The sequence below is a fragment of the Alexandromys fortis genome, unplaced genomic scaffold (assembly GCF_014885135.2).
Source record: "Alexandromys fortis isolate MF-2015 unplaced genomic scaffold, M_Fortis_MF-2015_v1.1 scaffold_17, whole genome shotgun sequence".
Taxonomy (NCBI): domain Eukaryota; kingdom Metazoa; phylum Chordata; class Mammalia; order Rodentia; family Cricetidae; genus Alexandromys; species Alexandromys fortis.
This window is the reverse complement of record NW_026067896.1, coordinates 17,660,920-17,685,548: the sequence shown is the minus strand read 5'-3', so window position 1 is coordinate 17,685,548 and position 24,629 is coordinate 17,660,920. Positions and strand designations below refer to the sequence as shown.

Here is a 24,629-nt window from a genome sequence, read left to right as displayed (position 1 = left end):
GAGATCTGTCTCTGCCTCCTGAGTGTTGGGATTAAAAGTGTGTACCACCACAACTGCCATAGCTTGATTTTTTTTAAAGGTTTATATCTTAAAAACTTTGAAGCAGGTCCTGATAGATTTAATTTTAGAAGTTTTGTTTTTAGACAGGGTCTATGTGGCCCAGGTTGGCTTTGAACCTGCTATGTAGGTAAAGATAATCTTCAGCCCTGGTCCTCCTGTCTCCACACAGATAAAAAAAATATGTGCCACTGGGCCTGAGTATATAGCTGTAATCTTAAGAAGTAAATTGATAAAATGCTAATTTACTTACAGTGTTTAGGCTTGTAACATTAATGGTTTGAAGCTACACCACTCAAAACAGAAAATAAACCTTTGATCAATTCTTTGAGAGAAAGGGACCAGTCATCTCACCTTCTCGCATGTAAACTCTAGCACTGTGCCTAGCACACAATTAAAATGGTCTGAAGTCCTATCTAAAAAAGCAACTAAAAAGTATTACTATTGCCGGGGGATGGTGGCGCACGCCTTTAATCCCAGCACTTGGGAGGCAGAAGCAGGCGGATCTCTGTGAGTTCGAGACCAGCCTGGTCCACAGAGCTAAGTTCCAGGACAGGTTCCAAAGCCACAGAGAAACCCTGTCTCGAAAAAAAAAAAAAAAAAAACCAACCAAACAAAAAAGTATTACTATTTTCTGTGTCTAAAAAGAAATGGCTCAGTGGTTAAGAGCACTGTCTGCTCTTCCAGAGGTCCTCAGTCCAATTCCCAATAACTACATGATGGTTTACAATCATCTGTAAAAAGACCTGGTGCTCTCTTCTGCCCTGCAGGCATACATGCTGACAGAACATTGCATACATAATATATATGTATATATATAACATGAAGGCCTGCTTGTTGGGGTTTCTGTCCTGCCTGGTTCCCACAGTTGTTAGGTCTCAAAGAATCATACAGATGGTCTACATAAGTTATAAAACTGATTGGCTCATTAGCTCAGGCTTCTTATTAACTCTTATAACTTATATTAGCCCATTATTCTAGTTTTTGCTAGCCACATGGCTTGGTACCTTTTTCAGAGGGGCAGGTCACATCTTCCTTCTTCAGTGTCTGGACAGGACTGAGGAGGAATGGGCTTCCTCCTTCCCAGAATTCTCCTGTTCTCATTGCCCTGCCTCTACTTCCTGTCTGGTTGTCCCATCTATACTTCCTGCCTGGCTACTGGCCAATCAGCAATCAGCATTTATTTAAAACATAATTGACAGAATACAGAACTGTCCCACCCCATACATATACATATATATGTTCTAACTATACCACTAAAATTTAGAAGTGAAATTGTTATAAAACTATTGAAATGATTACAAAGCATCTTTGAAAAGTATTAGGAGTCTGATTTCCTCAAGTGAGACCAGAAACACAAATTATTAGCTATATTGATAAACTGATGCATAATGTGTATCACCAGAAAAAGGCATTCTTACCTCTTGGATTTGCATCCATATCTCCAGATGTAAGGCCAATCAGGTTGGGACGCTGTGTCTGTGCTCTTGAAAAGAACTGTCTATACTGTGATCTGCCAGAACTGGTGATACTAGGAGCTTCAGGGTTATAACCATCAGGTTCATATGTATCTGAAAAAACAAAACAAAACACTTAGATAATCAGAGAGTGCTCGAATTATTCCCTTGTTATTAAAAATAGTTGTTCAAGTTATGTGTTCTTCAAAAAATATAATTCTAGGGCTGGAGAGATGGCTCAGTGGTTAAGAGCATTGCCTGCTCTTCCAAAGGTCCTGAGTTCAATTCCCGGCAACCACATGGTGGCTCACAATCATCTGTAAGAGGTCTGGTGCCCTCTTCTGGCCTGCAGACATACACACAGCCAGAATATTGTATACATAATAAATAAATAAGTATTTTAAAAATATATAATTCTATCATCTGCATACGCTTCTCTTTGAGTTCTATCAGACATTCCTTTTAGGAGTACAAGTAAACAGTACTACTACTACAAGCATACAGACATTCAAATGCAAACAGTGTTTATTCTCAATCCATTCAGCAATGTCTATCCTGTATACTAATCACTTAATCTAATAACAATACATATTTTCATCACTAATTTTCACATACATGAACACATTATTCAGATTGTTGAGTTGTGTCTCAATTTCTAGATATTTCTGTAATCAACAAAAAATAATTTTTTAGATAAAGAAATAATAACTTGTTTCCTATCCAAAGCGTATTTCAAATAAGGCTAGGTATTTATAATTATCTTAATACCACCCTATTATTCACCAATGTATTTTTTTATATTTCTCATACTTTTTCTGAAACAAAAAAAAATCACTTTGAAAATTCTAACTCCAAGTAACTATTTTATTAGTGTTAAAAGCAATTCTGAAAGGAATGACAGAAACCCCAAATGGCACATAACCTCTTCATATTCTACATCAAATCAGAGTAAAACAGACTGAAGACACTGTTTTTCGTGGTTATGATTCAGAAGCTCTTGTGTTTCTTCCCTTTTTTTCCATAATGGAAAATATATTTAATGATTCTTGCTACAAGATCAATCTCATTCAGATCTTTACTAATGGTTGCTACTTACATCGTACAAAATGTAGGCTCACAAATGATCTACTTGCTGGAGAGATAGCTCAGTGGTTAAGAGAACATGCTACTTTTGCAGAAGACCCAAACTGGGTTCTCAGCACCCACATTTGGTTCACAACCACCAGTGAACAACCCCATATCCACAGGATCCAACACCCTCTTCTGGATGGGGTGGGCATCTGTACTCACATACATACACCCACACCCAGACTTACACACACAGTTAAAAGTAGTAAAATAAGTGAGGTGTGGAAGCAACACCTTTAATATCTGCACTAGGGAGGCAGGCACAGGTGGATCTTTGTGAGTTTAAGGCCAGCCTGATCGACATGGCTAAGTTCCAAGCCAGCAAGACTGATATAGTGAGACTGTCTCAAATAAAATAAAATAAATTCTTAAAACAAACAATCCCCCTTAGGAATTTCCAGATTTCTAAAAGTATGAATCTTTAGCCACTGTCTAAATAAGTTAAATCTCTCTCACCCTCTTAGAGCAAAGCTTGCCCTGAGTACTGTATTTCCCCCAACTTCCAGTTCCATGAGCATATTCTTCCTGCACAAAACACCAACTTCAAGTTTAGAACAATTAAATGACACTGAGGAACAACCAACTGAGACATAGGCCACCAAAACTAAAACTGCTGGTCAATACTTCTTCACATCCACATATTCCCTCACTTTCTTTCCTTCCACTTTTTAAGACAGTTCATGGCATGGTATAGAGCGTCAACAGATTAAATATTGATTCTCTGTAACAAAATGATGATTTTGAAAATTAGTCACCACTGAGGTCTATAGTCCCTCCTCAGAATAGAATGGCTAAGGAAAGTTAATAAATTATTGTAATAATGATGTTCCTATTATAGGATTTACACTCATTCTCAATGCTTCTATTCAGCCTACAGTTTCCTAATGATGACCTAATAGAACCAAACTCTCTCTGTCAGAGCATTCTTGGACGTCATACTGATTTTGTCAGCTCCTGCTCTGAGTCCTTCCCTTTTTTTCCCCATGTACACAAATGAATGTGAAGACAGAGGTCAATGCATGGTGTTTTCCTCAACCCCTCACCATCTTATTTCCTGAGATAAAGTCTCTCATTGATATTTAACTACAGTGGCTGGCCAACAAACCCCAGGAAGTTCTCTCAACTCATCCTCTGGTGCCAGAATGATAGGCATATGTCATCATGCCCAGATTTTTATGTGGGTGCTGGAGATTCAAATTTAGTTCATCACAATTTGGGGGCAAGGATTATGCTGAATGATCCATGCCCTTAATTTTCTTGTTCATTTAAGTCAACTAGACAGAATTATTACTTATCAAGAGAAATGTGTGCTTTAATGGAGTATAGCTTAAAAGCAGGTCCTATCTATTTTTTAAATTTAAGTATGTTAAATATCTGAGTAATAGTTTGAGGACGATATGTAAAATAACAAATTCCACAGATTCCACAGTTATGCTGTCCTGGCTAGTTTTATGTCAACAAGCTAGAGTTATCGAAAGGAGAGAACTTCAATTGAGAAAATGCCTCCTTAAGATCCAGCTGTAAGGAATTTTTTTAAATTAGTGTTTGATGGGTAGGACCCAGACCATTGTGGGTGGTAGTACTATCCTTGGGCTGGTGGTCCTGGCTTCTATAAGCAAGCAGGTTGAGCAAGCCATGAGGAGCAAACCAGTAAGCAGTGCTCCTCCATTGCCTCTACATCAGCTCCTGCCTCCAGGTTCCTGCCCTGTTCCTTTGACGATAAACTGATGTAGAAGCATAAGCCAAACAAACCCTTTCCTCCCCAAGTTTCTTGGGTTGTGGTGTTTCATCACAGCAATGGTAGCCCTACCTAAGACACATGCCAACTTTAAAAATTAACAAAATAAACACTACTTCAACATTTAAGCAAATCAACAAAGTATGGTCCAAAGTTTTCAATCATTGTCTAGCATGAACAGAAACTCTCCCACAGTTGAGGCTACATAAATGTTTGAAATTTACACAAATGACCTACCTAGTTCTATGACCACTGTGAACACAGAACCCCAATACATGCAATAGTTCTACAGTCAGATCAGGCATGGTAGCACACAACTGCAAACCTAGAACAGCTGATTCCATGTTCAAGGCTAATTTGGGCTATATAGTAACCCTCTTTTGTTTTTAAAAAGCCCTTTAGTTAGTTCCGAACTAACTAAAGGAAAAGTGAGAATCCAAAGGCAAAGTGAGGAAATCGAATTTAAATAGAGAGACTAACACGATACCAACAAAGTATAGCACAGATCTTCAAAACACATATCAATAGGGCGAAATAATTTTCAAAAATATTACAGTCATCATGATCAATCTATCCAAATGGAGTAGAAAGGAAAAACTATGTTTATCCACGAGCAGCAAGAAACCTGAACTTTAGTTTTATTTCAAAGAAAAATTACCCTAGTTTTTCTTGTAATATATAAGTAATTAAGTAGAAAATACTCAAGCAGATACCATCTTACTATCTACCTTAAGGAAGATGTGACTGTTACCAAGGCACTGAATGTAAATATACAGGACAACAGAGATGACGGACACACACAGAGGGCCTAATCATCAACAACCACTAGGGACAAACCACAGAAGCAGAGAAACAGAGAACACTCTACCCAAGACCTTAAAGGGAACTTCAGACAGGTCAGATTCCCAGGTCATCTGATATGTTAGGCTGACCAGTTTCAGGTATGAAAGATCAGTAAGGTGGATGTCCATCTGAAGCAAAGCTTACCTGGGACCAGAGGGGTGGGGCTGGAGACTGAGGTATGATACCCAATGGAGGATCCCATGAGGTTTCGAGGTGGCACCAAACGAGCTGCCAACAGAGGAGGCGGTGTCCCCAACTGAAGTCGCTCAGATGCAGCAGCACCATGTTCACGAGAATACATGGGCTGTCCTACAGAGGAAAGAATAGGAGGGCAGCTGGGATTGAAAGTCACAAGCTTGCTTTTCTGAGGCAGTGATGTACTTCCTGACACTGTGAGCCAAGAACAGAGAAATTACAACAACAAGAACAGTAGTGAGAAAGACATTATTGAGATTCTAACTCAAGAAAGCACAGACATGCAAATGGCTCAGATGCCTCAAGGTACAAAGAAGCTAGCTTTGTGCAATCTGCCTTTCAGAATATTCTCTTTCTCCTCTCTCTCTTAAAAGAGGTTTGCTTGCCTCAAAGTTACTATATAGCTGAGGCTAACAATGAACTCCTGATCCTATTGCCTCCATAGCCCAAGTTCTGGAAATGCAGGTATACAACACCATACCTGGCTTTCTATTATTTTGAATCATAAATGGAGTAAATGTACGCTATTTTATCTAAAGATGAACAATGAACCATCAAGTTACAGAAAGGCACCTTGAGCTATAGTTCGCAAAGAATGTGATATTAATGAGCTGTGCAGATATAAAGGTTGTCATGCACATGCCCCTCTAATCACAAAAATGGCAACTCTGCACAAAATATACTACTCCCATATCTAAAAGCAGAAAAAGAATAATAAGAAATACAAAACAAACTACTATACCCATAGCCTCACAAAGAATAAGTGTTCACTAGAAGAAAATTCAAAAGGTAGTGAAAATTTGTTAATCACCAGAGTGGATGATAAGAAAAAAAAATGAAGAAAAATGCAAACAGACCAAATATAGATATAGTAAATGACTTTGGCTTTTAGGCGCCATGTTTCAAAATAAAGTACACAGGGGGACACAAACACACATGCATGCACACACATGTATATACATATATAGACATAAATTCTATACAACGGGATTGGAAAAATCCAAAGTATCACAGAGTAAAACCTTCCTTTGGTTTCTATTTAGTATCATTCCCTGACAGCAACATATGAAACATAAATTTGTAGAATTTAGTTAATACTTTATACCACAAAGTCAGACATTCACTGTAACATAAGACATAATGAAGCAAGGTTAGAAGATTTTTAATATGTAATTAAAGTCTTTATAAGTTGTACAGTTCCTTTAGATTTTTAACACATGCAGGTAAGACAGACCCCAGCGCAATCACTTGATTTCATAGAAAGATGCTAACATCTCCCATCTTCTCTGTCCATAGGCATGGAGAAAAGGGGATGACAAACCTCACTGTAAAGCCAATGATGGAACTACATACTGAACACCAGACCTTTCAAGATTTGTTTTAAAAGGATGAATCACCACATTGCAACAGCAATTCAATATATCCTCAATCATCTGAAAATAGTCCTAATCATGTCCTACAGCAGAATTCTCTGTGACAAATAATCAAGAGGCACAATGCTCAAGAGAAAACAAAAGAAATGTAATGCCAATCTGTATGATGGCTTTAAATGTGTGATTCAGCACAAATTAGCCTAGTATATATAACTAGTAACTAGACTAAAGGGCAAGCTTGCACAATCTCTACTGTTAAAATCACAGAAAACATGCAATTCAAACATTACAAAAGGAGGCTGTGAGTTGGTTAGACGCATGTCTGGTGTCTATGGAAGCCAGAAAAAGGTGTGCATACTCTGGAGTCATGGACAGTTGTGAGCTGCCATGTGGGTGCTCAAAGAATATCAGTGTTCTTAATCAAGAGGCCATTTCTCCAGCCCCTCAAATTTTCCAATACACATTAAAATCAACTAAATAGAAATTAAAAATCTATTACTAAAAATTATTATATTCTCCAATTTTTATATATGTTTTATATTTACTCATTCCTGTGAATGTTCATGTGTGCATTGTGTGTGTTGTGGGAGGATCCAGACAACAACCTTGGGTGTCAGTCCTTACTTTTACACCTTGTTTATTAGTACAGGGTCTTATGCTATGCTCCCGCTGTTCTCAAGAGTCTAGTGAATTGCCTCTCTTCTTACTGCAGGAGCATACGCTGCTTGAACTGTGCTACCACATCTGGCTTTACCTGTTCAGGTAGTCTGCCAGTTTTCACAGTTGTACATTGAATACTTTATTCATTTGAGCCACCTCCCCAAGCAACTCCAATTTTCAGCTTTTTTACACGTGATTCCCACTGTAAACCAATGTACTAATAATGATTTGATCACAAAATTTATCACAGCTATTTATTTGTGTGTTTGTATGTATGTGTAAATGTGTATTGGTTAACGTACATTGGCTTTCTCTTCCTATTCGATGTATGGATCTTGAGAATCAAACTTAAGTCACCAGGCTTGTAGACAGGCACTTCATCTTTACCCATTGAGCCATCCCATCTGGTTCCAAAAATTTTGTTTTAAATGCTTAGATGCTTATCAGACACCTTATCTTGAGAGTTTTACTTTTTTTCTATAAACTGTATGAGTAGTATATGTTCGTGTGGGCATATGCATATGAAGTCTTTCTATATTACTTTGCTTTCTACTTTTTTCCTTTTGAAAAATGAGATGGGAAGCCGGGCGGTGGTGGCACATGCCTTTAATCCCAGCACTCGGGAGGCAGAGGCAGGCGGATCTCTGTGAGTTTGAGACCAGCCTGGTCTATAAGAGCTAGTTCCAGGACAGGCTCCAAAACCATAGAGAAACCCTGTCTAGAAAAACCAAAAAAAAAAAAAAAAAAAAAAAATTAAATGGGTTCTCATGTTTGTCTAGTTGGCTGCCAATGTACTATAGAAACGAAGATGGCCTTGATTTTCTGATGCTCATGCCTTTACTTCACAAGTGCACAGATTACAGGCATGTGCCACACAATTCCTGGTTTTATGTGGTACTGAGCCTGAAGATCAGGGCTTCATGCACTGTAGATAAGCATTCTACTAACTGAGATACATCCCCATCCTTCCTCTTATTTTTGAGACAGGGTCTTTCACCGAACCTGTAATGAATTCCAGGAATATGGCCATCTATCTCCTCCCCTGCAGCACTAGAGCTCCAAGCACTCACTGCTATGCTGACTCATACATGGTATCAGGGACCCAAATCCTCAGGATTGCACAATACTTACTTCACTAAACTGTCTCCCCTGTTCCTCCCTATATATTTAAGAATCAAATTATAGGCTTTTAAGAAAGGAAGAAATTTTACAAAGTTGCTTTAATGACACAGTTGTGACTTAACATATATATATATGGTTTTTCAAGACAGAGTTTCTCTGTGTAGCTTTGGTGCCTGTCCTGGAACTAGCTCTTGTAAACCAGGCTGGCCTCAAACTCACAGAGATCTGCCTGCCTCTGCCTCCACCCCCCAAGTCCTGGGATTAAAGGCGTGTGCCACCACTGCCCAGCTCAATATTAACATTTTATTTGCCAACAAATCAATTATCTTTATAAACACTGATACAGCATCTAAGACTAAAAAGTAGTAAACCAGAAATATCAATGCGAAATTATCACATTTACTAGTTTAGTAACAAAAATGGTAATTATTAAAAGGATTGCTTTTATTCTTAGATTTTTATCTTTTGTGTATTAAATTTTGGGGGTTGTGTTTTGTTTTGTTTGAGACACGGTTTTTCTGGGTAGCCCTGGCTGTCTTGAAACACACTCTGTAGACCAGGCTGGCATGAAACTCAGAGAACCACCTACCTCTGTCTCCTGAGTGCTGAGATTAAAAAAGGAGTGCAACATCACCACCTGGCTTAAAGTGTATTTTTAAGATTATAATGATACTAGATATTTTCCTATGCAGTCCTCTATTCTGACAAAGAAGCTGACAATTGTATTTGTCCTAATAGTCTTAGGATTGGAAAAATGTTTGGAATTTTGTTCTAAACTATTATACTCTTTCTTTTAAAGACATGAGCTAAGTCATCTGAAATCTGTTACCTTACACGTCTTCACTCTCTAGCATCTACCACGATGCCTGGCACATGTAAGCACTGAACAAGTATTTTATGAATTAATGAATATTAATTAAGATAGGTCACTGGGATTACTGGCAACTGCTAAATTTTTAAAAATTAATGGCACCTGAATACGGTGTTTTCATTCCAGAACTTAGGAGGCAGGAGCAAGTAGATCTCTGAGTTCAAGGACAGTTTGGTCTACATAGTGAGTTCCAGAAGAGCCAGGTATATGTAGAAAAACCCTGTCTCAGTAACACCAAACAGAGTATTTACTGCGTATGTCATAATGTACAATTTGGTATAACAACAAATGAATAACTGCCAGAGTTTTTTTTAAAGCAGAATTTTTACTATGACTCAACACTAAATTTAACAATATAAAAATATGCCATAGACTGCAATAAATTTAGGTTTTAAGTACAAAAATCACTTTTAACTGTTAAGAGCTGACTAACAAATGCTAAAGGGTTAACTGGCACACTGGTCACTACTAAAGCTGGATAAAAGGTACAGGGCCCTTTGCTATACTGCACATACCTGAGGTTGTTCTAATATCTCTTCATTTTTATGTCTATTTGTTATTTCCCATAAGTAAAAACACTGATAGCAACAACAAAACAAAGCTGTATTGTTAAGAAGTTAAAAATCAGGAGACCATGAGAAAAATCAGATGACCAGGAGAAAATGTCAGATAAATTTCTGATTTATATTTATAAATGGAAAATCAAACAGACCTATATTTAAGTATGCACTACTATGATACAAATGCTTACATGTTAAGTAAGAATGCAAAACAGGAGATGAGTATTTCTCAACTACTTAGACTTGAACCTTGAAGCAGAAGAGAAAGCACATATGCATCAGGAAAGAAGAAAGGGCAAGTTGAGTCACAGCAGGAGCATGGTCACTATTCAAGCTGGAAAAAGATTAGGGAAGACGTAAATCAGGAGTCTCTGACGATTCATTAGTTAACCAATGAAGAGTTCTCATGACGAGCCTGAGGGGTATTCACTCAACATTATGTGTTATTCCTTGGTGAAGGGGCCTAAACAAGCATAATGGTGTCCAAGGATCCAAATGCACAGCAAGCCAAATGTGAATAAAAGGAGAGGTTCTGGTGGAAATATAGTGAAGGAAAAACTTCAAAGGAAAAAGGATCTTGATGAACTAGGTTTCTTAAAAAGCAAAGCAAGATTGGGGCTTCCTTGCATGCTAGAGACCCATGTTCAAGCCTACTATCATTTATGAGGGGTGGGGTAGCAATGTGTCAGTCATACGACAATGTCAACATGAGTGCTTGGATATTGTACCCAACGACAAAGAGTAAAGGCCAAGATTTAAGTGTAGGCTTTATTCTGAGAAGTTGAAATCTGACAAGAAAATAGTAACTACATAGAATATAATTAATCCTTTACAGGTTACATGCCAAAGACATGTTAGATGCCTTACAGGAATATAAATTCATTTTTCTTCAGAAGAAGAAATGAAGTAACATTAGTTTCACTTTGGAAAAGCAAACTGAAATACAAAAGTGAATTAACTTGGCCTACATGAAGAAGAGAGAAGATGAGAGAAAAAGAGAAAAGCACCAGGATCTTAAACTAGGCCCAACTACTTTACGTGCTTGCCTCTGCAACATGGAAGAAATGAGGAAACATTTCCAAGGTAACGCAAATTTATAAGCATGGATATACAAAAAACAAACATACCATCACTTCTGTAAAGGAAAGCTCATAATCTGACAATGTAAAACAACCACTTTTTTGATTGCTTTTGGTTTTTTGAGACAGTGAGTCGCCCATGGCAGCCTCATACTTGCTATGTGGCTGAGATTGGCCATGAACTCTTGATCCTCCTGCCTCTACCTCCCAAGTGCTGGGATTTATAGGAGTACTCCATCATGCCTGGCTTAATTAACTTTTAAAATATATTTCTAAAAAACACCTTTAAAAATTACATATATTTATGTATGTGTGTGTGTGTGTGTGTGTGTGTGTGTATACAAGCCAGGTTGGGTAATCCCAGCACTCAGGAGACAAGGGCAGGCGGATCTCTGAGTTCGAGGCCAGTCTGGTCTAGAGGACCAGTTATAAGACAGCCAGGAATACACAGAGAAATCTTGTCTTGAAAAAATGAACAAAATCAACCAGGCACTTGGTTTTTTAAAAGGTATAAATCAAAGGAAACAATTTAAAATTAAACACCAATATTTAAAATGTGCTAAAACACTAATTTATGTTTTCTATCTTCACTTCAACTATTAGACATATTTTACCTGATTCTTGTACACTTCTTAGAAGACAGGTGACATGTTTTAGACATTAGCAAAAGTACAATGCTGTGACTGAAGCAGTCATTATGAAGAGACTCTATACTGCCAGTGTACAGCAGCAGAGGGCTCCTTGCTTCTCCCCACCCAGCACACAAAATTAAAATACAGCCATGACATAGTAGCTTTGTGCTTGCTATGCATCCCACAATAATAAGCTTTCTTCTCCCCCACCACCTTGAGACAGGGTTTCTCTGTGTAACAGCTCTGACTGTCTTAGAACTCCTACACAGACTGGACTGGCCTTGAACTCAGAGACCCACCTGCATCTGCCTCCCAAGTGCTGGGATTAAAGATGTGTGCCACCACTGCCCAGCAAGAATAGCAATTTTGGTGTATCACACAGTGCCACAATGCATGTGTGAAGATCAGAGGACAACTTGAAAAGAGTCCCTTTTCTCCTTCCACCATGTAGGACCCAGGGATCAAACTCAGGTTCTGAGGTTTGATGGCAACTGCCTTTTATCCACCATCTTGACAACCCATCAAAAACACATTTTGGTTCAGTTTATCTCCCTCCAAGTCCCCAGACTGCCCTAGACATCATGCGGACACCAGGTCAGGTAGAAATGACACCACAGAGCTACAGCCAAAACCACAAGACCCCAGCCTTAAACCAGAATTGTATGACTGGATGGAAAGCTACACTCAGCAGCTCACGGTAAGGTTCTGGAATTGTACATGGCCCAGTCTGGACTGCCATCCTTTACAGGCTGCATTCCTAGAAGCTACACACAAGAGTCTTCATCAGAACACAGAAAGATACCCTGCCCCCGCCCTACTAGGCCCAAAAGCCATAACTGCAGGTGATACTCCACTTACTGTCCATCATCTTCATGTGTATGAAAAACTGATGTGTTTAATTAAAAAAAACTAAGAATTTCTTGAAGTGACATTTACTTACTTTCTGATACTGTATAAAGGAGGTTCTGGGGTAAAGGAGGAGGTAGTCTTGCTCCCACTGGTGCAAGATTGGGCACTGCACTTGTCCCAGGCTGGTCACGGCTGTTTATTAAGCTTGACTGTGAAATGGGAGGTCCTATAGAATACCAAAAAAAGTAACAAGTACATGATAAATAATTACTAGTAAGAGCATGATACTAATAATAATTTATTCAAACTTAACAATCCTGATGACAGTCTTAGTTCTCCAACAGGCAAGGCTTATCACAAATGAAGGAAAGCGGGAGTAGGTGTCACTGCAGGCAGACATGAGGATGGCAGAAAGGACGTAAGGAACAGTAGATGGCTTAAGCATAAGTGAGCAATAAACATGAATTTGCAGTTGTGAATACAATGGAAAAAGATACAGTGAGGCTGGGCCATGGTTGCTTGTGCCTTTAATTCCAGCACTTGAGAGGCAGAGACAAGCAGACCTCTGTGAGTTCAAGGCCAGTCTGGTCTACATAGGAATTCCAGGCCAGCCAGAATTATACAGAGATTCTGTCACCAAAAGAAATAAAAATTAAAAAAAAATTTTTTTTAAAGTGAAGGGTTAGGTTGGAGATATAGTTCAGATGATGGAGTGCTTGCTTAGCAAGAACAAAACTGATTTGAAGCCCAGCATAATGACATGTAATTGTCTGTAATTGCAAGTGGAGGCAGATCAGAAGTTTAAGATCCCCATTTCTAAAATAGGGGATTAAGGATTGTAAGGATGTATGTAGCTCAGTGGCCGTGTGCTATGGGACAATGGTCTTTTATCCTCTCAATTTTGATTGGCCAGTAACCAGACAGGAAGTAGAGACAGGGCAACGAGAATGCTGAGAAGAGGGAGTACAACTGCAGTCGTGATCCAGATGCAGAAGAAGCAAGATGTGACTGCCTCGCCGAATAAGGTACTAAGCCATGTTGCTAACACAGACAAGAATTATGGGCTAATATAAGTTATAAGAGTTAATAGAAGCCTGAAATACTAGGCCAATCAGTTTATAATTAATGTAGACCTCTGTGTGATTTCTTTGGGACTTAACGACTGCGGGATCCGTACAACAGAAAGCTCAGTCAACAGCCATGTCTGGTGTTTGCCTGGCATTTGCAAGATCCTGAGGTCAACTGCCAGTATCCCAATAACAAATTAAATTTAAAATAGGTAAATAAAGAGAAAAGCTTAAGAGAATAAAATCACTTCAACACGTATTATAGAAGTAATGTGTTTTCTTTCTAAGCTTTTTAAACATTGACTTAATTAACTTACATGTATGAATTTTTTGTCCATGTATGTACATCATATAAAATTGTACCTGGTGCTTGTAGAGGTAGGAGAGGGCATCAGATCCCCTGGAACTAGTTATGAATGGTTGTGAGCTACTATGTGAGTGCTGGGAATGGAACCCAGGTCCTCAGGAAGAGCAACAACTACTCTTAACTGCTAAGCTATCTCTTGATCCCCTTCAATCAATATTTAGTATCTACAGTTGCTAAGTTATGGGTTGGAGATCAATGGTAAAGTGTTTGCCTAGTGTAGTGGTTAGTTCTTTCAACTTCACAACGAGCTAATGACCTAGGAAGAGAGACCCTTAAAACAGAGAACTGCCTCCACTAGACTGGTCTGTGGGCATGTCTATGGAAAGTATCCTAATTGTACACTGAGTAGGAGGGCCCCACCCACTGTTGGTCTTGGGATGTATAAGAAATGTAGCGAAACAGGCCAGTATGGAGCATTCCATCTTTGTCTCTGCTACAGTTCTGCCTTGGCTCTCCTTTGACCACATGGATACCATAGATGAAATTCAAGTCATCAAGGTAGCAAGCTCCTTGATTTGCTGAGCCACCTCATGGCACATTTTATGATTACTGTTGTTGTTATTTATTATTATTATTATTATTATTATTATTATTATTATTATTATTATTATTAATGAAGGGTAGGTTAGCCATAGCATGCATGAGGTGGTCAGAAGACAAATCTATGTAGTCAGTTCTTCCTATTTTTATGTGTGTCCTAAGGATTGAACTTGGATATCCAGGTTTACACAGCAAGTACCTTACCTGCTGAGTCATCCTGCCAGTCCTTTGTACCAACTTTAATGTGTTGTATACTTTACTACAGGGAAGCTTAGTGATAGGCACATGTTAGGATTGTGCTAAATTATTTTTCCTGACTGTTTTGGTTATAACTTTAATGCTGGGGACAAAAATCAGGTTTTCACATAGTCAGGCACTATAGTACTGAGCTATTCCACAGCCCTAAAATAAAGTGCTTTAAAAAAAAGAAAAGAAAATAGTGCTGGGGGGGATAAAGTTCAGAGGCTGACAATATGTCCAGAATGCATGAAGTTCTGGATTCAATCCCAAGAACTGGGAGAAGAAAGAGAACCAGATGATACAGGCCTGGAATCTCAGTTACATAGAAGGTTATATACAACAACAAGATCTCAAGTTCAAAGCCTGCCTGGACTACAACTACTTCAAAGCCAGTCTGGACAACTTAGTGAGACCCTGATGAAAGTAAATTGACAGGGGCTAAGGCTAAACCTGAGTGGGGAGTGCTTGCCTAGGCATAAGTGAAGCCCTAGGTTCTATTCCTAGTACCAGGAACAGAGAAATACTCCTTAAATTAAATGATAATAATTTTTAAGGTAATAATTTGCTACTCTTTAATAACGCAATGTAAAATATCTGTAAGTAGATATTTTCTTAGACCTTTACATGTACATAAATAATTCATTCTGTAAGTTTTTCCAATTGAATTTAAAAATTTAGTCTTATCCCTATTCTTGCTATAGTCATAACCTTACCTTGATTATCTGCTCAGATTCCAGAGTGCTGGATAAACACGCCCATAGCAACCACTAATACTTCTTATGTTTGTGTGGGAGGCATTAAGGTATACACACACAACCATGCACGTATACAGAGGTCAGAGAATGGTATCAAACTACCTTATTCCCTCTAGATTTTCTCACTAAACCCACAGCTAGGCTGGCAGACAACAACCCCAGCAATCCTCCTGTCTCTACTGTACACCCTCAGAGATGAATTACAGGTACAGAGCCACATCTAGCTTTTAATGTCAACACATTAAAAGGGGATTTTGAACTCAGATCCTCATGCTTATACAACGAGTACTCTTACTGACTAAGCCATCTTCCCAGGCACTTAAATGGCCATTTTTAAACATTTCTTACTCTTGATTCGGATGGATACAATAAATGCCTATTTAAAAAAAAAAAAAAAAAGTCTTTTTCAGTAAAGAAATCCACATGGAAATACACAGTTAAGATGGCATGGCATTTAGAATTTACTCCCACAAAAACAAATCAACTCAAATCTAGTGATGGTAGTGCATGCCTGTAATCCAATCCCAGCACTTGGGAGACAGAGACAGGTGGATCTCAAGTGAGTCCAAGGCCATCCTGGTCCACAAAGTGAGTTCCAGGACAGCCAGGACTGTTACACAGAGAACCCTGTCTCAAAAAAAATGAAACAAACAAACAAAAAACCCAAATCAACCCAAAACACTATAATGAGAATAATCAAAGTTGACTGAATAGGTAATCACTGAGGGCAATTAAACAAATACTGCCTAAATTAATATTCATCCTCTAAAGAGTCTATAATTTTTAAAAAAAATCTCATTATTTTAATATTCTTGAAGAGCTTTTCTTTAAATACTAAGAAAAATCCCAGCATGTTTCTTTGCTAACATCTTAATTTGCTAACAAGGTTTTGTCTCCAGGTCAACACAAGGTAGGCTACTACAGACAATGGGCACACTGCAGGTACAGAAAAGAATGGCAGAAAGAACATCTTAACTATGGAAGTATATTTCACATTCCATTACTGTTTTTCAAGCATTTTAATAGTTAGCAAAAGGGATGAGGGTCTTCTAAATACAACGCATCAAAAAACAAAAACAAAAAAAAAACAAACAAGATTCAACCAACACATACTTACTTGGTATGGGAAGCACAACAGAAGGTGGAGGCTGACCATGTCCTTGAGGAACAGGAAGTCTCATACTATGGCCAGGGCCTGGGCCTGGGCCGGGACCAGGACCAGGGCCAGGACCAGGGCCTGGGCCTGGACCGGGCATTGGAGGCATTAACATTCCGGGAGGTGGTGGAGGAGGAAGCCCAGGAGGAGGGGGTGGGAAAGGAATCATACTTGGCAGAGCAACTTCATCAACAACTAGAGGATCATTTCCATGATCAAACTGACAAAGGTCACCAAGTACACAAAATCCTCTTTCTGTAAGAATTAAAATTAAAGAAACAAAAACAAAAACCTTATTACGATCTACTTAGAGTTCAAAGAATAAGACAAGTTCCAGAAAACTCAACATCCTAATTTACATTGTAGTTTTTTTTCTAAGATGTGGAACAATCTCCTGAGGGCTCGCCTGTTAGTGACCATACAACCTTGAGATAGAGGCAAGCACAGTCTGTGTTCTCTGAGATTATGACATATTGAAATTTTACGACACACAGGCTACTAAGTAGCTACTATAGATTAACCAAGTTGCTAAATTTTTATAAAAAAACAAGTGTGGTAGTGACTCCTGTAGTCCTAGCACTCTAGAGGCTGAGGCAGGAGGATTGCAAGTTTGAGGCCAGCCTGAGTTACATGCACATGTGAGGCAAGTCTTGGCTACATAATAAGATACTCATTTCAAAAAGAAAGGTTTTAGGGTTTTTTTTAAATAATAAAAAAACTAGATAGTTTACCAAATATCCATTTACCAAAGGTTTGATAGAAAGGAATAAAAGTCTTAAAACTAATCATTTATTTCAATGATCTATTTCATGGTATTATTTTAAAGTGACCATTCTTGATATATATATGGCTTAAATTAAAAATACTCAAGTAGATAGAAGAAATGAATCACAATGTTCTAGATACAACAAAATAATTATAGTTGGCAATTGTTTTCAAATAGTTGATAGAGAAGATCATGAGCATTCCCAACATCAAGAAATAAGTTTGAGGTTATAAACATGCTAGTTACCCTGATTTGATTACTATATACAGTATACATGTGCTGAAATCTTGTTGTATGCTATAACTATGTATAGTATTCATCGATTTTAACATTAAATTTCTATAAGGCAAGGTTAACAAAGCTATTTATTGTAGAACTGCTTATAACTGAAAATGCTAGAAAGGACCTAAGTGCATATTTATGATAAATGGGTTAAACATTATTTTCATACATATAGAATACTATAGAAGAGCCTCAAGAACAACGAAGGAAGTGCTTTACATGTCTGTATGGAGTTATTTTCAAGAAACTGTAAGTGAAAACACATTACATGATGTATGAAGAAAACACCAGTATTCACATAAATAAAGGCAAATTGCTGAGGAGCACCCATGCCATATCTGCAACACTTGCTTTCCTAGATGGGAACAGCACATACAAAAGAGAAGGCAATCTTTACCATCATAATCTCTGCAGCGCCTCTTTGGTGGTGGGTTTCGACCAAAAGAATTGGAAGAGCTATGATTGTTATAGTAATTAGACCAGCTCTCGGTTGTGTTTTCAGAATGGTGAGCAGGTGCGATCACAGTGACAGTGCTGGGAATAGACTGTGCCCCAGAGGAGTACTGCTCAGAAGAGTTTGCAGGAGGAGCAGACACAGGCACATAGGAGCTCTCCAGGTCATTTCTTTCACTCTTAAACTTTGATCTTTCCCTGTGCTCTGTTGTAGAGAGAGAAAGAAAACAAGAGAGGTCACATATTTACATATTTAAACTACACTTCTCTCAGATCAACAATGCTGAAAACATTAGCCTACACTTCCTGAAAGATCCACACCCTAAGCACATTCACTAGTAGCATATTCTAAAAGCAGGAACATTGCCACCTCAGCATATCTCAACAGACTTGTGAAAACAGGTTTTACACTATCACCAACAAGGGCACTGACAGAGATAGGTCAGTTTTCCCACTGGCATTTTAGTATTCTTTTTATAAACACTAGGCAACCTCATAGCAAGTCAATTCAATTACTTTCAGGGAAAACCAACAAAACAAAAGACAACCTTTTTTACTCAAGTGCTGTTGTCACTAATTAAAGACATTTGTATCAATTATAAAAATGATTTAAATCTTTATATATATATATATTATAATAACTTAGGAATAACTTTTAAAAACTGCCTTAATTCCAAGGGTATACAAGATTAGCACTGTCTTTGTAAGAGATCAATATCCAGCTTTTGGAGACAATTCCAGTTTTCCCATTTCTCCCACCTCTGTCAAGTAAGCTTTTGGGGCTGTCGCCTACTCACCAACACTCCTGCTGTTTGGATCTCGGTCTTTGCTGCGGCCCCTGCTGCGGCTCCTACTCCGACTCAAGCCTCGGCTCTTACTCCGGCTCTTGCTCCTGCCCCTTCTCCAGTCAAACTTCTCACGATACAGCTCGTTCCGCTCGTAGTACCGCTCATAGTCTCTCCACTTGCCATCTTCTCTTTTCTTCTCACGAGTCCTATAATACACAGATATAAAAGCCATACGTAGACTCTAGAAATGAGATCTGTGCGCAAGTCCAGAGAATAAAATACTCTCTTTAAGTCACCACAATTCATAATGTCTATTTTAGAATGCCTCAAGACTACCACTAATTCTTCTAACCATTATTAAAAGGGGGAAGGGCTTTCCACTTCAAAAACACAGGGTAGGGAGAAATGAAAAAGAAGAGGTAAACCAACGTATGAGGAAAAGTAGGGGAGAAGACAGAAATCAGAAAGACAAAGAGGAGAAGGCTCAAAACAAGTCTTCCTAAACAAAGACCACCTTGTGAGCAAAGGTGAACATTTTTGCCAAACGATACCTCTTTTGGCATAAGCTAGCATGAACAATTTTAACACGCAGCACCCCTAAACAAATGGAACATTTCATTATAATTCTCTGAGGAGACTGCTCCCACCCCTGTGCTCTTGGGGAAAGCAAATAATGACTGTTTTTCAGACACAGAAGCTAAGACAACAGCAAAAGACAGAATGGAAAGAAGGCAACACTCACCCTCGTTGCTTTAGAGGACATTGGGACAAAGACCATAAATGCTACGCAACTAACTTTGCATACTGAAATGACTTTCATATCTTACTATTCAGAGGCAAATACAAACCTTCGCTCACTGGATTCTGAACGACTCTTCTGGGGACTAGGATATTTCTTCTTTCTACCATCTCGTTCTTCTTCTGCTGGCTCTTGAAATACCTGTGAGATTTGTTAAAAATAAGATCAGCTCCTTGCTGGGCAATGGTTGCATACACCTTTAATCAGAAGGCAGAGGCAGGCAGATACTTGTGAGTTCTAAGCCAGCCTGTCATACAGAGTGAGTTCCAGGACAGCCAGAGATATACAGAGAAACCTTGTCTCAAAAACTGCATCCCAGAAGAGATCAGTTTCTGTATAAATTACAAAACTCAGATAAACAAAAACTCTTTCTAGTATAAGAGAGGGCATAAATATACTGAATGCTGTGGCCTGACTCTGGCCCCACACACTTGTAATTCCAACAACTGAGAGGTAAAGGTGGGGCATCCCAAGACCCTGTCTCAAAAAAAAAAAAAAAAAAAAAAAAAAAAAAAAAAAGAAAACCCACCCCTCCCCTCAAAACAAAGATAAACACTCAAATTATATCATTTATTGACAGATCATTAGATACGTACTTAACATTCTGTTTTAAGCCATTTCCAAAACAAAAAAAAAGTAAAAAGCAGGCTCACATTAATTCAAAACAGGGTATGTTGCCTGGCTTTGGTGGTACAATCACATGAATGAGAGAAAAAGATTATCATGTTTAAGGCCAACCAAAAAAAAAAGTCAGATCTGGTAGCTCATATTTGTCACCTCTACATTTGAAAGGGCTGAGGCAGAAGGACTGCCGATAATGTTAAAGCTAGCCTATCAATATAATGAGTTCCCGCCCCAGAGCTAAACAACAAGGCTTTTATATTTTAATTTTTTTTAAAAAAATAGTAATATGTATTTTTTAAAAGCAGCATGCCAACTTTGATGTTGACTTAGAATAGATAACTGTATTATAAGAAAAAAAATAAGCATGTCATTCTCTAAACCAAGACAGGATAACTAGCAATCATTAAGGACCATACAATACAATAGTTTATATCTTCTTAATTTCAAACAACAATAAAACTGGGAATTGTGTTGCACACCCTTTAATCCCAGCACTGGAGAGAGAAAGGCAGGCGGATCTCTGTGATTTGAGGTTGGCCTGGTTTACATATCAAGATTCAGAACAGCCAGGAATAAAAGAGACCCTGCCTCAAAAAACCAAAAATATAAAATAAACAAAACTTAATTAATAAAGTTTAGGCTGTGGTGGCTATGCAAGCCTTAACCCCAGCATTTGGGAAGCAGAGCCAGACAGAGCTCTTTGAGCTTGAAGCCAGCCCAGTCTATCTAGCAAGAGCCTGTCTCAAAATCAGAATAAGTAAGTTAGTTTGGGCCAGGTATGGTAAACATGCAAAAGCAATCCTATTGAGCATTTCAGAGACTAAGACAGAAGAATCATGAATTCAAGGCAACCTTGGATATCATAAGACCCTCAAAATTAAAACAAACAAAACAAAAAAAGGGGGGGGGGGGAGCCGGGGGCCTAGCTCAGTAGCAGAATGCCTACATAGCAAGCACAAGGCTTTGGGTTTGTGATTCTCAGCACCACATACAAATGAATCAAATTTTTAAGAACTAAACTAATTTCCAGATAATGTATAAGCTTCTTACTTATTAATATCAAAATCAGAAAATGAGTGAATGGACCAGAAGGAAACAATTTAAGAAAATGCAGACAGCATAGTAATGGCAGCCACAATATGACAGCAGAGACTATACACACTCATCCAGCGAGATCCAAAAGTCCATTTCCTCTAGCAATTTACAAGGAACATAATGATACATTAATCCACCAAGAAGCAACAAGCTGAATCTAGATAATAAAACCCCAAAGAACAAATAGGGTTTCTTCACAAATTAAAATCTTGGGAAGTTTGGTAACAAGGAACAGATGCTGTGTGCAGCATAAACTACAGCACACATCTTCTATTGTTTTTCAGCACCAGGATGAGCTGTGTCAGTGGTCCACATTCTCTTGCCTGTTTCCCCTGTGGCCAGCAATCTAATTATAAATACAACTGGCAGTACAATGTAGCTGAGGCTCAAGAAGTTAAGATGACTAATCCTGAGATTTGTTTCTGACCAAGTCATTCACTGTAAAAGCAGCAACTGAGCAGATGAGGAATTAAGCCTTTACATTTACGTGTGGCTGTATGAACTATTGTTTATACCAGTAATCACAAATCTCAGGAACAAGAAATACCAGACAACTGCCAATCAGGAGAGTTCCACATATAAGCTCATATTACCCACTTTTCAGTTTTCAAAATTAGGATTTATTACAAAGATACTCCAAATGGAACTTTGTAATGATTTTTTTAACTCTTCGTTTAAGACAAAATAGAATTTTTAAAGAAGATTTATTTTTGTGTGAGTTCCTGCATATATGACTATGTCTCATATGAGTGGATGGTACCTGGAGAGGCTAGAAGGTTCCCTAGAGCTGGAGTTGCAGGTGTACCACCTAATGTGGGAGTTGGGAAGCTTATGAAGAATGGCAATGCTCTATCAACTGAGCCCTCATCTCGTCAACTCCAAGTGAGTATCACTTTTGTTAATATTCAAATCAATTGTCATTGAAACAGATTCTCCTAAGTCAGTGAATACCTGCTCTGATTATAGAAAAAGGCTGTCACTTAAAAAAATGTTATAAAACATTTAACCTATACCAAATATCATAAATTATATACCATAAAGCACCAAAGAAAAATTTTTGTACTATATGCAAGGAAGATCTCCATTTTTCCTGCTTGAAAAGACACACCAAAAACCTCACCAGCCTACTTTTTAAAGACTTTATGAGCCAGGCTCAGCAGTATACACCTTGAAGCCTAGCATTTGGAAAGTGGAGGCAGGCAAATCAGGAGTTCAAGGCCTGCATGAAACCCTGCCTCAAAAAAATGTACGTTGGGGACTGGAGAGATTGCTCAGTGGTTAAAAGCACTGGTTATTCTTCCAGAGAACTTTGGTTCAATTTAGAGCACCCACATGGCAACTCAAACCACCTGTAACTCCAGTCCCAGAGGACTCAACACCCTCTTCTTGCCTCTGAGGGAATATATTCACTATATTCACATGGTGTACAGACACACATGTAGGCAGAATACCCAAACACATAAAATAATAATTTTAAAAAGTATACATAAAAAAATTATGGAGCACTATGTAAGAACAAAGTAAGTGATATGGTCTCAGCTGATCTTAATTTAAAAGTCAGATCAGTTCAGTTATATAGTATTTGATTAATAGCACTAACTGCTCTTCCAGAGGACCTGAGTTTGATTCTCAGTACCCACATGATGGCTAACTGTCTTTAACTCAAGTTTCAAGGGCTCCAATACTCTCTTCAGGCACTGCATACACATGGTACAGACATACATGGAGGCAAAATACCCATACACAAAACAAAAATAAATCTCAAAAAATGTTTAAAGTGACTCAGAAATGACAACTAAACAACATACAAATCCCAGAATGATTCCATACAAAAGGAAAAGAACAGACTATAAGTAAGGAACACTGCTGGGTAAACTAATAAAACTGAAATAGTACATGACATCAAAATTAAATATATTGAAACTGATAATGGTGCTATAGTTATCCTAAAGCATGGGTGTGTATGTGTGTGTGTTTGTGTGTGTCTCTGGGTGTGTGTACACAGGTGGGGATACCACATGAGTGTATAAATGTAGAGGCTAAAAGTCTATGTCTGGTATCTTCCTCTATGACTCCCCACCTTATTCTTTGATACAGGCTCTCTCTAAACCTGGAGCTCACTGGTACCACCAGACTGGTATCCAGCAAGCTCCAGGCATCCTCCAGGTTACTGGTGTTACAGGCATAACAGCTAGGGTTTTGTATAAGAGTTCGGGGGGGGAGGGGGCAGAATCTAAATGGCCCCCATGTTTACAAAGCAAGCACTTTACCAACTGAACAATCTCTCCAGCTTTTTATTGAGACATGATGTCATGTATCCCTTGTTTCATCCTATTTATTGTCCTTGAATTCACTATATAGCCAAGGATGACAAATGAACTTCTGATTCCTCTGCCCCTGCCAAGCAAATGCTGGGATTACAAGCATGTACACCATCACATATGATTTAATATGATACTAGTGTTCAAACACAAATCTTTGTAGTTATTTGAGGCAGGTAAGAAGCTGTTTCAGCCAATAGCTTAGCAGAGTAAAAGCCAGGCGGGAAATCCAAACAGAGATATATAGAGAGTAGGCAAAGTCAAGGAGACGCTCCCGTAGCTTGCAGAGACAAACACCAGAATGTTACCAGTAGGCCACATTGTGGTGATACACAAATGAATAGAAATGGGTTAATTCAAGATGTAGAGCTAGCTAGGAACATGCCTAGTGTTGTAATTAATAAAGTTTTTGTGTGATTATTTGGGTCTGGGCAGCCAGGAAACAAATAATAGTCTCTGTTTACAGGTGTTTGACCAGCACTCTACAAACTAAGCTTAATCTCCAGCTCCTTAAAAAAATTCTTATTCCTAGAAATTGCAAAGAGATAAAGGGCTATGGTTTATGAGAGCAATGACTTTAAAAAAAAATGTGGTATGGGCATATAATGAAAGTATATGGGGCAAATCCTCAATAACACATTTAGGCAGGCATCATGAATGCTGTGGGTGCTACCTGGATAATTCTGATGTAAATTTACAATTATTTATAAATAAAAGATTTTTTAAGTGATTCCGTTTGTAGAATAAAGTAAAATTTAAAAGTTGAAAAACAGGAGTCAGAGAGAGATGGCTCAGCAATTAAGAGCTGCTCT

At 38.3% G+C, this 24,629-nt stretch overlaps 1 protein-coding gene across 3 annotated transcripts in view; it reads right to left on the bottom strand.

The window, feature by feature from the left end:
- Rbm27 (RNA binding motif protein 27) overlaps window positions 1-24,629 on the bottom strand; it is a 68,356-nt gene that overhangs the window by 21,892 nt on the left and 21,835 nt on the right. For 2 of the 3 annotated variants that reach the window (XM_050161951.1, XM_050161958.1), the window contains exons 4-10: window positions 19,827-19,918; window positions 18,988-19,184; window positions 18,135-18,395; window positions 16,651-16,944; window positions 12,656-12,790; window positions 5,368-5,532; window positions 1,479-1,628 (exon numbers count right to left, since the gene is read on the bottom strand). In XM_050161951.1, coding sequence (XP_050017908.1) covers window positions 1,479-1,628; window positions 5,368-5,532; window positions 12,656-12,790; window positions 16,651-16,944; window positions 18,135-18,395; window positions 18,988-19,184; window positions 19,827-19,918 — 1,294 coding nt within the window. The remainder of the gene's footprint in view (window positions 1-1,478; window positions 1,629-5,367; window positions 5,533-12,655; window positions 12,791-16,650; window positions 16,945-18,134; window positions 18,396-18,987; window positions 19,185-19,826; window positions 19,919-24,629) is intronic. The other variant, XM_050161966.1, reaches the window with a different exon arrangement.